Raw genomic sequence first — 14,029 nt, 5'->3', positions numbered from 1 at the left:
AAGTGAATACAAAATGTATAAAAAGTATTAAGTAATTTCTTTTCTTTTCTTTTCTTCTTCTTTTTTTTTTTTTTTGGTGGGGATGGGGATAGAGAGAAGAGGTTCTGTTTCCAATTTAGTTACTGTTGTTATATAGCATGTTATATATCACAATGCCTCTATGATTATAACACTTTATTATAGAAAATGAGTTATATTTGCGTAATGTCTCTCACTTTTGTTCCAGGAAATGGGGGAAAAGGATAAAGATAATTAGACAAGACAAATGTATATATGTATTTGCTGATACTTGCAGGATTTTGAATACAATCTGTTAACTTTTGAAAGCTTGCCAATGACATAATCGACAGACATTTCTAGCTCATGTGTGTTATACACCTAACACTGTATTGTCCTGGTAGATATGTAATGTGATAAATAGTATGCCGTCATATGTTTGCTCAAACATGCATCATAATATTTTATATCTATTTCTAAATAACCAAGCATTTCACTGAAAGTTAAAATATAGGCTCTTCTGAGAGTTGAAGGATGGATAAATAATATTTGTAGATGGGATTAGATATATCTCTATGCTCACCATTCTAGGTATTTTAGAGTAATAAGGTGCAGTGCTATGTTTTATTGAAAACAGTTAAGAAAATATTTGAGATTTTTTTTTTACTCAATTATATGCTTGTGTCTTAATAAAAAAAAAATGTAGCTTTAATATGATTCCTCATATCATGTCCAGGTTACATATTGGTTCTTTACCTACCTGGGTTCTTTGAATGTGTGTGTGTGTGTGTGTGTGTGTGTGTGTGCATTTACCTACACATGTATGCAATTCAGTAAAATCCATTTCCTTTGTAATCCTAAGTTTTTTATTTTGTGAATTTCAAACATTCTGAGAGGCAGTTCATAGACTTCAGCAGATTATGAAGAGAATCTGTCACACACACACACACACACACACACACACACACACACTCAATTAATGAGTATTGGGCAGAAGAAGCCAACAAAATGGGACAAATTCTTTGGAAGTGACTTCTGCACTTTTGAGAATAAATGATTAAAATATTAAAAGTCAGCAACTTACATATCTGGGAAATCCCATGGGACTTTAAGGCATACAAAATTTTAATTCAGATACAACATAAAATACATTTTACTTGTCAAAACTTTTCTATGAAAAATACATTGTTCTGATACATGTTTTTCCTGCTTTTATTAGTGCATTGCAGGGAATTGAGTGAAAGCATTTACTTTCATTGTTTTATGAGCAGAAGATTTCTCCAATAAACGTATTTTTGGGGAAGAGTGAAGAAGGAAACTTGCACTTAAATTCCTCACTTAAATCCAATTCATTTGCATGTCATGGCATCACCTTCCTGATGTCATGATCTTCTTTGAGAAGGAATGACCAACAACAATGGGGAGTGTCAGTTAGAGATTGAGAAGCCATGAGTCGGATTTGAGCTAGAGGCAGAAGCTGGAAGAGCTAAAAGACAAGCTGCAAGAGCTCTTGGAACCAAGGAGGGAGAGAGGCCTCTAAGAAAGCTAACTGGGCCCAAGGAAACGTTTGGATTTTAACAGCTAGCTGCATTTGGGGTGATTATTACGTTGAACTGAAACTAAGGCTGCCTCCAGAAACCTCCCCAAGAAACCTGCTCCCACAGAGAACCATCATATATATTATAAAAAAGAAGAGAACACCACAGACAAATGTGAAACATTCTACTCCTATGTTTTATGAAATGAAAAAAAAAATGATTTTGTTTTCCTTAATTCATCTTTCTAAGTTGTTTTTTGGTCATTCATCTTTTGCAGGAGAAACAGTGCAAATAATGCTCCTATGTCAAAGTTGCTTTGATATGAAATTTCAGTTAGTCAATAAACTGTCATTATTATTAGAAGTAACAACTTTAAGCTTATGTTGGTTAAAACAAACAAACAAACAAAAAATCAAATCAGTTGTTATGGCACAGGTTTTACTAAAATAAACCTGTCTTCAAAATTAGTCATTTTTTAAAAGTTTTAACCAACTATTCACAAAACAGAATCTCTACTTCTTTTCCATTTCCCTGTCAGCTTTGCCTTTGTCTTCCTTTACTATCTGGTCTGTTTCATATTTCTCTCTCTTTTGTTCTGTTATGCTATCCAATGAAATTATTGAAGTGGGAGAATGATTTATATCATTGGCTTTCTCTGGTGCAGAGTTCTCATTTCTCATTCACTCAATCTAAGATTATGTTGTCTTTAATAATTGGATCCTCTCTATCTCCATCTTTCTTATTATGAGTATCTGATATGTTTTCCCCTAAAGCATTCTGAATGACAGGAACTGATATCTCCTCTTGTTTTTGTTTTATAGTAGTAACCGGTTCATAAGAAATTTGGAAAAGACATGATGACAGAAATTGCTCACGTATTGGTAAATGGAGATGATCAAACTCCTCACTTTCACCAACAACACGTTTTGCAAGAGCAAAGAGAACATCAGGACAGAAAACTCTATCACCTCTTGCTACAGGCAGATCCATGGCCATGAGCTGGCTTTTGTTGGGTACATGAAGAGGAGGATCCAATGAAGCAACAAAATTAGAGAGCTGACTGTAGTCTATGAAATGAGTTGTGTCAGGATCAAATTTTTGCCAAACCTCATAGAAATTGTCAAAGGCTTCTTCACTCAGGGATTTAGCATTTTCTTCGGTCACAGCATTGATAATCTCAAGAATAACAACAATGAACATGTTTACAAGCAGCAGAAAAGATATGATAAGAAAACTCACAAAATAGAAAATTCCAAAAATGGGACTTCCACAATCTCCTTTCAAAGAAATTCCTGGGTGAAGCTTCTCAGGGTCACAATCTGGTGGTCTTGTGTTAAGAATTGGTGCTATTAAACCATCCCAGCCAGCAAATGTGGTGATTTGGAAAAGGCAAAAAATGCTATTGCCAAAGGTTTCAAAATTGAACATATCATTAATTCCAGCATCTTTTTTAACATAGGCAAATTGGGACACTCCAATGATAGCATAGATAATCATGACCAAAAAGAACAGAAACACAATGTTCAACAAAGCAGGCAAGGACAACATCATTGCAGAGATCAGTGTTCCTATGCCCTTGGTTTCTTTAATGAAATTCAGGACTCTTCCACACCTCATGAGACGGATTGCTTGCATTTGGCCATAGGTCAGGAAATATGTATGCCAATGACTTAGTAGGGTAACTTTGGGAAGGAAAAACATAAAAGGGAAAATATTTAAATATACTGTGAATTTACAAATTGCAGATTTGAGTGGTTGATCCCTCTGGGAACTACAACAGTGAGAGGATCACAACTTGACTGCTCCCTCCTCCTTAGAACCTCACCCATACTAATAGTGTTAGGCATGGAAATTGAGAGCTAGTGGGAAAGGTAAGGGATGTGCTTGATTCACGGTAGGGAATCCCTTCTTTATCCACTATTTAGTAAATAAATTCCATTTATATTTTGAAGCTTAATGGACAGCCTGGGCAGAAGATAAGATACTGAATGAAGTTCTTAGATTTTGGAAATTTCTTTACCATCTACATTTGCCTCCTTAGATTAAACTCATAGTTTAACTTTCCTCTCCAGAGTTACTCACTCCAAATAATTTTACTGAATTGCAGATTACAACATAAAGTTATTCCATATATAACAAAAATAGTAACTATAGTTCAAAAAGCACCAAGATTATAAAATAATTGGCAGCGCTATTATTAGGTAATTCCTGAATGTTAGTGAATTGAATTATTTTTAATCTAGATATTAGAGCTATTTTACCTATGGGGAGAATTCTCAGTGTATGAATTCCTCCATCAATCTAGATTGGCAACCTACTTTTAATTTATAATATCACAAAAATAGATGACTAAAGCATTTATAGATCGTGATTTGTTTATGATCCCACAAGTAAACTATCAGACGCAAACTTTAATTCATGTTTTCTGACTGAGTCTAGCCCTCAATCTTCTATGTTATGTTAGCTTGACATACTTCTGTGGTGAATTGATTTCATATTGATATTATTACTGTAAAGGTCTAAGATATTTGGTGAATAGAAACTTCTTATTGGTTGTCCAAGACCAGAACTACTCACCCTTCACCCTTCACTTGTCTAACTTCATATTAGTGAGTTTCAATCGAATGTATTTATGGCATCTTAAACTTAATGAAATTAAGGTCATTATTATCCTCTTAAACTCTCTCCTCTTCTTAACATTTCTATTATTGTTAATATTGTTGCTATTTTCTGTCAACCAGGCTCTCAACTTCTCATTTTCTCTGATTTCCCATATCCAATCTGTTGAAAAATTATGTCAATTCTACTTATCTTACCTATCTGTTATATATGTTCCATTCCCTTCTCTGACACTACTACCATCCTGATCTAGGTCCTCATTAACTCACACCTGGATTGTTAAGCTACACCAAACTCTAATCCATATTCCAATAAGCTAATAATTTCATTTCCTTAATGTGCAAGTCTGACCATTCAATAAAATTCCTATCACCTTTGGGATTAGATACAAAGTCTTCTGTTTGACATTCATAAACTTTTCCTACATTTCTAGATGTATTTTACATCATTGCATATAGATATTGTGAAATCCAGTCACATTGTCTCTTTGTTCCTCAATTAAGGCACTCTGCTCCCCAAATTTGGGCATTTCCACTGGCTGTCCCCTATGACTAGAACTTTAACCCTCCCCATCTCTTAACTCCAAGTTTTCCTGAGTTCTTGCAAGTGCCAGCTAAAATCCCAGCTTCTACAAGAAACCTTTCTGATGCCTCTTATTGCTAGCTCCTTCTTTTTTATTTGCTTTCTCCAATGTATTCTGTCATAGTTAATTTTTGAGATATCCTTGTTTCCATGTTCTCTCCCTCATTAAACTGTGAGCTTATTCAGAGCATGGACTACTTAAAAAACCAAACCAAATCAAACCCCTTTTTGGGATATCCTCAGAGTTCAGGATAGTATCTTGTATATAGTAAGTGCTTAATAAATACATGTTGACTGACTGATAGACATATCCCTTTATATATCTGAAAAGTATTATCATATTTTCAATCCATATTGGTTCTTTTAAGTGACTCTGTGATCTCTAGATGCTGGTTATTCTCTGACTTGTTTATATTCTTAAAATGTAGTATCTAAAGTAGAACACAATACACCAATTGTGGCATAACCAAGGTGGGATATAGCAGGACTATGTTTCCTTTATTATGAATGCAAAACTCCCAACTTTGTACTGATGACTAATATTAAGTTTTGAGTTCACTAAACCCTGACATCTTTTTCCCATGGATTATGGAAAATGGAAATTTAGTCAAATTTCTGCATTTTTTTAGAATAAAAAAAATGTTCTTTATAATTATTAATATTAAAGCTCAAGTTATTTGAATGGTCCCATCATAATCATTCAATGAGAAGTAATAGAATCCTGTATCAACTGTGGGTAAAATTTTCTAAGTCTTTGGTCTTGCTCAAGTCTCATGGATGAAATTCTTAAGATGATTTTGCTGTAAAAATTTGCCCCAAATATGACAAGGCAAGTGGCTCAGATGAAATGCTTCAATGTTCAATCTGATGTTGTTAAATGCTTTCAAGGGAGGCAGTGCATGAGAATGTCCAGTGTTATATTGCCTCTCTATCTCCATAATGACAGCTGTTCTCCTTGCCTATGGCTTTAGAGTGAGCGTGGCCTTCACTGATTTCTTTGTTTGTTTCTTTTTTTGGTACCCTTTATCTTTCTTCATCAAAAAGAGATTTGTCCAGAGTCACACAACTAATAAGTTTTTGAGGGCACATTTGAACTGGTGATAAAAATAAAAATAGCTTCCTCATCCTATAAAACTGAATGTTTCTCAAAAGATAGGTTTTAGATTAGTAAATGTAAAAGCTCTTGCCTCCTAGATTTCAGATCGGTATGGATACTTGAAAAGAAACATCCTTACCTGCAATTGATATATGGACCACCACAAAATCAAAGATGTTCCAGCCTATAGTAAAATAGTGATGGCGGAGGCCGATGAGCTTCAGCAGACATTCTCCAGCAAACAGGCCAATGAACACTAGATTGATGCAGTATAAAATCCCAGCCTTATGGACACTCTCTGTATCTGTTTCCACCATCATGATAATCATATTGAAACAGATAAGTACTAGGATGGTTATCTCAAAAGCGTCTTTTGTTACAAGGTCAAATATATATCCTTGGAATTTATTCTATAATAATGAAAAGATTGTGAAATGTATAAGAGTGTTGCAAATGATATTTAAAAAATCATTAGACTCATAAAATCTACTTTCTCAGTCAATAAAATTCAACTTTTTTTCCTGTCATAATTTCAAAATACATTGTTAAATGTACATTTTCAAGCACTTAGAAAGGAAAGTTATGATTATTAAAAGCTATTATCTTGTTTGTCCAAGAACAAGTCATGTCAGACTAATGCTATTTTTTTGGATAGAATTATCAGAATTACAGATCAGGAGAATGTCTAGACATAATAAAGAGACATGTGACAAAGTTCTTTCTACTATTCTTATGGACAAAATATAGATGTAGCACCTCTAGGAACCTCGATACTTATATATGGATCCCTCAGAGATGAATGTTCCAACTTTGGCATCCTCTGGGAAGAGATATCTACTCTAAACTCTATCTCATAACCTCTTATTAATGTCATAGTTAGTAAATCAAAGGCATTTCGTAAAATAGAAGAGTAAGAAGTTATAATAAAACATCTCTTCATAAACCTATGTATTCATATTGTCTCACAAAACAGATCTAAAAAGTAAACACGGTAAAGTAAAAACATAGGGAACAAATATTTTCAAATCAACACATGGATGAGTCCACAAACAGGAGACATATGTAGCTGGGGAAGACATAGAGGAGCAACTATATATTCCAAAATAAAAGAATTGGTGATATTTTCTCCTTATATCACTGTGATACCATCATTAAACTTGGTCCCTACTGATTTTGTGTTGTATGTAGTCTCTACTAGGTAGGTTATTGTTTATTTCTGGTTCCCACATTCTTTGGTTTCTGATATTTTTTCCAGGTACAACTTTACATGGTATCAGGTTATGCAGCTTCTTTCTGATTCTTACTCTTTGCTTCAGTTATAGTTTCTACCTGAGATGCTGTCTTTTTTTTCTCATAGTGAGTGAGATCTGCCATGCTTTGTTAGTTTAAACCCTAAAGCTTGCTTTATGGCTAGAACACATTGTTCTAGAACATAATGTTGAGATGTGCTCGATATGTTCAGCCATCGATTAAGTTAAAACAAAAAAACTTTCTTGGAAAAAAATCAGTAATTTCTCCCCTGTTATTTTTTCCCTTACCAAAAAGAACAAATTTTCAGATCCTTTGAATGTATGAGCTAGACAAGGCCTTCAAAAGTAGAGACCTTGTTTTAATCACTAAGCTTTCTGGTTCATTAAGTAGGACTACTTTCTGTAGTCTATTGCTTGCAGGCTAAATTATGGTTTTTTGAATAATGTTTCCTGGTCACTGGGTCTTGTACCTTTGTTAAATATTCCTTTCTATCTATGAGTCAGAAAAGTGATATGACTCTAAGCTCTCATTGTAAACTTACATTGAGTCATCATCTATGAATTAACTATTCTTTGAACAAATTGCAAAAGTTTTCAGGGATTCACTGTTCTCTAGTTTCTCAATTCTCACCTAACCTATCCCAGACTCAGTTATTTCATCTGTAAAATGTGAGAGATCTATTAGGTTTTCTCTGAGGTATCATCACACTCACAATTCTGTAGTTCCATTAACTATTACTTTAAAAAACAGAATGAAGTTCAAGAAATACCTTGAGCTTAGGAAAAAAAACCTTGTATTTGCATTTTTTGATTGGCTAGAAAGTTTTTTTTTAATATCAATTTCCTTAAAATGTTTATATTGAAATCATTTGTACATGTACATATTTTATTGAGATTTTCCAGGGGCAATATAAATCTGCAATTAACAGTGAATGAGACAAAACATGTAGTCATTTTCTTCTCTGGTAAATAAACAACCCTTCTGAAATCTTGGGAGGAACATGAATAGCAAGGCCAGCAAAGTCAAGGGTTAAATTGCATCTTGATTTTGTGGGAAACAGAGAAGTTTGACTTGCCCTGACTGATTGAGATCTTTCATAAAATAGTTGGGATTAGACTCTATAATAGACTTATCCAAGAAGTCTAAGTTATTACTCAAAAGAACACCTTTAATAGAGTAGATATAGCATCCTATACTTCATTTTTAAAAATTCAAGTGTTATTTTTTATAGACTAGAAGAAAAGACAGTAATAAAATAGGACTTGAAAGTTTTAGAGGATTGCAAACTCATTAATTTAACAATGTATAATGTGGTCCCTGGAGAAATTTAATCAGAACTGGGTTGCATTGATAGAATATACAGCTCAGAATCAACAAGGTATTTCTGTATACTTGGCCCTGTAGAAACCAACTCTAGAATAATGTATTCAGGTCTGTAAGTGGTATTTTAGGAAAGGCCTTGGAAAACCACAGCTAACAAAGGAGCACAATGAAGAATTGAAAGTGTGTCCTGATTATGACATACAAGGTCCCACTAGAGGACCTGAGATTATTAAAATGTAAATCTTTGTGACTCTTTTTAAATATCTGAAGAAAGGTAGAACTAGATTAGTGAGTATAGTTGGTACAGTGGAAAGAGTGTTTGTTGAGTCAGAAGACTTTAATTTGAATTTTAACTGCCACACACTCTTCACATGATCTTGGACAAATCACTAACACCTCTCTGGCCATAAGTTTCCTCATATGTAAAGTGAGGCAGGTGAACAAGACAGTATCTAACATCACTTTTTCCAACTCTCAATCCAAGATCCTATGATTCTAGTAGAGAGAACATTAGTCTTGAAATGAAGAGATGTCCCATTCCCAGTTCTGACACTTCATAATTGTATCATTGTGATTTTCAAATCACTTAATTTCTTTTGTTTTCATTTTTTCTTCATCTGTAAAATTAAAGAGGTGAATTTAATGAACTACACATCTCTAAATCCAAAAATTCAAGGAGCTCAATAAAGGTGTTGAATGAATGGTGATTCTTGGAAAAGGATGTATTCAGTACATCATTTCATCTGCTTGTCTAATGAACCAATTGATATCTTATCAGGTGGTAGTTATTCTGTGTTGTTCCATACTAAGCCAGCATAATAGAAGTTTTACTAGATTTTCCCAAGTTGAAAGGCTTTAAATATCAGCTCACTGACAAAATGCCATCCAAAGCCTAGTTCTGATAAGTTCAGAATGGTTTATCACAGGATAATTGTCTTCTTATTAATAAATATGTCTAATTATAGCAATTTCAGAAACTACCTATTTAAGGGCAAAGAGTTATTTCAATCAACTAGATATGGTAAAAGGAATCAGACAAATATTGGAATATATATACATATATATACTAGTATATATACTATATATATATACTATATATATAGTAGGAGTATATATACATATATATATATATATATGAAATTTGTATATAATGCAAGATGGTAAATGACAACATAGTCCTGGGTAAGAATTTTAGACATAAATTATTATATCATCATTACTACATATAGTAAAAAGAGGTAAATAAAGGATATCGTGACATCCCAATAATTTCTATTTTAAAATAAAAGGATTTATATTTGCTGAGAAATAAAAAGAAACATATTTTGAAAAAGAAATACTTTTAACAGATGTAATAAAAAGGATCTTTTGAAAATCTGTGTAAGTGATAGAAATTTTGCTTACCCCTGGGCGAGGTATTGGTTTCTTATACCTTAACTGTTTCATTGAATTGTAGTATTTATTCTGCTTCTCTGTCATAAAGGTTGAGTGACCTCTAATGTAAAAAAAAAAAAAAAAAAGAAAATATTTAAAATCATATTTACCACTAGTTTTCTCCAAACCATTAACACAAATTTTTAGAACCACAATACTGTGTGGAATTTGACCCTTTTAAAATTGAACTTAATAATGTGAATTGTAGCAGTAAATAAAACCTCTATAGGCTCTCTGTATACCACTCTATGTACATAAGCAAATACATCAATTGAATAGACTATGTAGCTCAGTGATGATAAGATTCATTGTCCTGGTTCTAGGTTTACCTATATGTGACTTAGACATTTTGTTGTTGTTCAGTCATTTCAGTTGTGTCCAACTCCTTGTGACCCCTTTTGGTGTTTTCTTGGCAAAGATACTGGAGAATTTGCCATATCCTCTTCCAATTCATTTTATAAATGAAGAAACTATATAATTTAATTTTGTTTTGAAATTTAGGGCTTGTATAAAAGTTTCTGCATTCTGACCAAACTGTTTTCAAAGATGGCAAAGCTATTGTCATCTGTCTTTTTCCCCCTCAACATTCAACTAATACTTCATTCAAAAGTCTTCAGTGACCCATAAAATCATTAAATGTGGGCCTTTTAATTCTTTAAGACTTATAAAATCTCTGTAGATTTTGCTATTTAAAAAAATTATCCTTCCTATTTTCACTTGGTTTCACTGATTTTTCAGAGGGATTGCAGAACCATTCATCTTCTAATTGGTTTCTAATTCCTCTATGTAAAATAATGATTTTCAGATTATATGTTAAAATAGCAACAACAAAAATTGGTATAGAATTCAAATCCAACCCTTAGGAGGAAATTATAAGATATCACTATTTAGCTGTTCTCAACAAGCATCTATCCTTAGGTTCAGGATCAGTTCCATCATCAATTGCATCAATTACAACAAGATATTGAGAGTCTTTATGGACAAGAGAACTGAATTAGTGCTGGAGACTGTTGATCAATTATGAATGTGAAAGATGCCACAGGGCTGCAAATGGACAAAGATCCAATGTTTAAAAAGAACAAGGTGAATTCTTCAAAGTCTTCATTTTAAGCATTTATCTTTTCTTTTAAGGTTTAGATGAGATGCTACCTCTTCAATGAAACTGCTTCTGCTCTTGCAGATATTCAAGTGATCGCTCTTTTGTCACACCTTCCCAAAGAACTTTGGATCTTTTTTTTTAAGCTCCATTATTTTATTCCTTATATTATACTAATTTATGTACATGTAGTGTTGTCTCACATAAAATAAAAACTACTCAAAGTCAAAGATTGAATTCTTTAGTTGATATTCCTCTTTAAAATGGTACTTATACAATCTATCTCCTTTGCTAATGTTGATAAAGCCCAATCATTATATAATGAAGACAAGAATACTTATCTTTTTTTGTTGTTTGAAATGATCAATGATAACACCAATGAAGAGGACCAGTGGAAAGAATACTCCAAAGATGATGAAGTTGACAAAGTATAGATGCATGTAGGGTTTGCTGTTATACTTAGGCTGGCCCTCTACCTGTAAAATTAGGAAATGTTAGTAATTTATTGACAATGACTAGGTAGAATCTTTCATTTTGTACAAGCAAATGAATATACTTATCCTGGATATTATATTTTTGCATCATCATCTGGGAGCCACTATTTTGCTTTGATTTACTTTTAAAGGATCATAATCTAGAACAGAGGTTTTTAACCGGGAGTCCACAAACCCCTTGGAAGTCTAGTGATAACTTTTAGAAGGTCCAAGAACTTAAAAAAAAACAACTTTTTCACTAAACTCTGCTTGAAATTTATTTTCCCCAATTATTTAAAAATATTATTCTGAGAGGGAATTCATACATTTTGCCAGATTGTTGAAGGAGCCAATCACTTTGCTATATTCTCTCTCTCTCTGCCTCTCTCTCTCTGTCTCTCTGTTTTTGTCTCTCTCTCTCTCTCCCTTTTTCACACACATACACACATGCATACATAGAGATAAGATATATGCAAACAGATATGCACACATAAGGTTAAGAACTCTTACTTTATATAAAAAGTACAGCTCAGTGTTAAGAACAACTCAGAGGTTAAGGATGATGAGCTTAGATCAGGAAACTATAGTCTGTATCCTGATTTAACACAGATTTATTCTGCAACCAGGACTCATTCATGCTATTTCTCTAATGCTAAGTTTCCTTATCTTTGCTTATTTTCAAATAGGGCTAACATACCATTTTCCTCAAAGTCTCAATCTAAAAAAATCCCTGGACATTTAAAAGTGTTATATATTTGTGAATTATTAGTTTTCCTTTGAGAAGGGAAAGGAAGGAAAGGCAAAGGGACAAATATTTATTAAATAGCTACTTAATAATCAAACCTTCAATAAACATTTATTAAATATGTACTATGTGCCATGCACTGTGCTACACATTTTAAAATATTATGTTATTTGATTTAGACAGCTAACTCTAGAGAGCAGAGAGACAGGCATGTTGTAGTGCCAAGAGCACTGAATTTGAGATCAGAAAACCCTGGTCTTGCCTCTGCTGATTCCTAACTTTGTGACCTTGGCCAAAATACTACTTCTGAGTCTCTATTTCTTCATTATTAAAATAGGATTAAAAATTATTGCACTACCTTTCTTCCAGAATTATTTTGTTAACCATAATATGCTGTATGAATGTGATTAATTGTTATTAAGTGATACAATTTTTTCATACTTACATCACTTGAATCAACAGCTGAATACAAGATTTCCAACCATCCTTTAAATGTGGCCTGCAAATATGACATTTGTTAAATTTATCTCATGGTTAAGAACAAGATAGAAGTTAACTTTAATGAAAAGTCAAGTCAACTAGCTTCTTCTAGAACATGGGGTTTTAGATGGAACCTGAAGGAAGTCAAAGAAGCCAGGAGACAGAGATGAAAAAAGAAATATTCTTTATCATTCAGTGATCAATATCTCCCTCCCTTAATTTCTCTCTCTCCTCCTCCTCCTCCCTCCTCTCCATCCTCCTCTTCCTCCTCCTTCTCTTCCTTTCCTCCTCTTCCTCCTCTCTCTCTCTCTCTCTCTCTCTCTCTCTCTCTCTCTCTCCTGAAATATGAAGAATCTGGGAGAATCAGATAGAAGTTTGAGGAATGAAAGGGTTAAGAAAAGTCATTGTGGTGAGTGGAATAGTGAGTCAATTAAAAAAGTATAATGATTATAAAATTAGAGAAGTATAAAATCATTGCCTGGTTGCAGTGATTGCCTCGTTCAAGTTACAGTTATAATACATCCAGTTAACATGGTTTTCACAATGTTCTCCAGCATTGTTTAATAGCATACGAGTAGGAATACAAAAAAAAAAAAAAAAAAAAAAAAAAAAAAAAAAAGAGAGAGAGAGAGAGAGAGAGAGTGAGAGAATGATGCAAGCAATTCAAAATTAGGGTTTGATAGGGCAAGATCTTCACTAGGATAAAAGGGATATGTTAACAGTTTGACCTGAGCAATCAACAAGATTCCATTTATAATTCACAAAAGTTTCCCAAATCCTCTATTTTTACTTTATCACCAGTTGATAGTGTAGCTTTATTCCCATGGCTCCCTAATGATATGATTTCAGGTTCTTGGGAAGAGCACAGTAAAGCTAAAATGTTTTGCTTTTCTGATTCCACAATTACAAATTTATTCCTTAAAAAATAAAAGGAGATCTTATTTCATTTTCATTTATCAATGAAAGTCCTACTCTAATGAGTTTAGGAATGATCTCAGAATATTGTTTTGCAAGTATCTTTCACCCTTCATCCTTGAGATTAGAATCTTTGATGATTATTCTTACTAAGCTTTTAATGAATTATGACTATTATATAAGCTAGATTCTTCTTCAATAATTAGTGTACTTTTATATGACTAAAGATAGAAAAAAATCTATTGAATAAAAAAGACAAATGAAATGATAACCTTCTTTTGATACCCCATTTCATTTCCATTTCTCCTACTCTTTTCTACCTATATCTGCCAGGAAAACTAGACTGCATGATGAAGTAAGTAGTAAATATAATATTCCTAACTTCCAGTTTGCTATATATGGCCCCTTGCTTAGATGTCTCTTCATCACACTCACAGACAAATGTGTATATACCAAATGTCTTATAGTATGTATAACTCT

At 33.1% G+C, this 14,029-nt stretch overlaps 1 protein-coding gene across 1 annotated transcript in view; it reads right to left on the bottom strand.

Annotated features, from left to right (window-relative positions):
- Positions 1 to 2,017: 2,017 nt before the first annotated feature.
- The window catches only part of LOC100933143 (sodium channel protein type 9 subunit alpha-like), a 103,469-nt gene continuing 91,457 nt past the window's right edge, over positions 2,018 to 14,029 (bottom strand). The window contains exons 23-27 of the mRNA XM_031960533.1: positions 12,600 to 12,653; positions 11,278 to 11,412; positions 9,811 to 9,906; positions 5,972 to 6,242; positions 2,018 to 3,217 (exon numbers count right to left, since the gene is read on the bottom strand). Of these exons, the coding sequence (XP_031816393.1) occupies positions 2,220 to 3,217; positions 5,972 to 6,242; positions 9,811 to 9,906; positions 11,278 to 11,412; positions 12,600 to 12,653 (1,554 nt within the window). The 3' untranslated portion in view covers positions 2,018 to 2,219. The remainder of the gene's footprint in view (positions 3,218 to 5,971; positions 6,243 to 9,810; positions 9,907 to 11,277; positions 11,413 to 12,599; positions 12,654 to 14,029) is intronic.

Source organism: Sarcophilus harrisii, chromosome 3 (assembly GCF_902635505.1).
Source record: "Sarcophilus harrisii chromosome 3, mSarHar1.11, whole genome shotgun sequence".
NCBI classification, from domain to species: Eukaryota; Metazoa; Chordata; class Mammalia; order Dasyuromorphia; family Dasyuridae; genus Sarcophilus; species Sarcophilus harrisii.
This window is presented reverse-complemented; position numbering and strand designations above follow the sequence as displayed.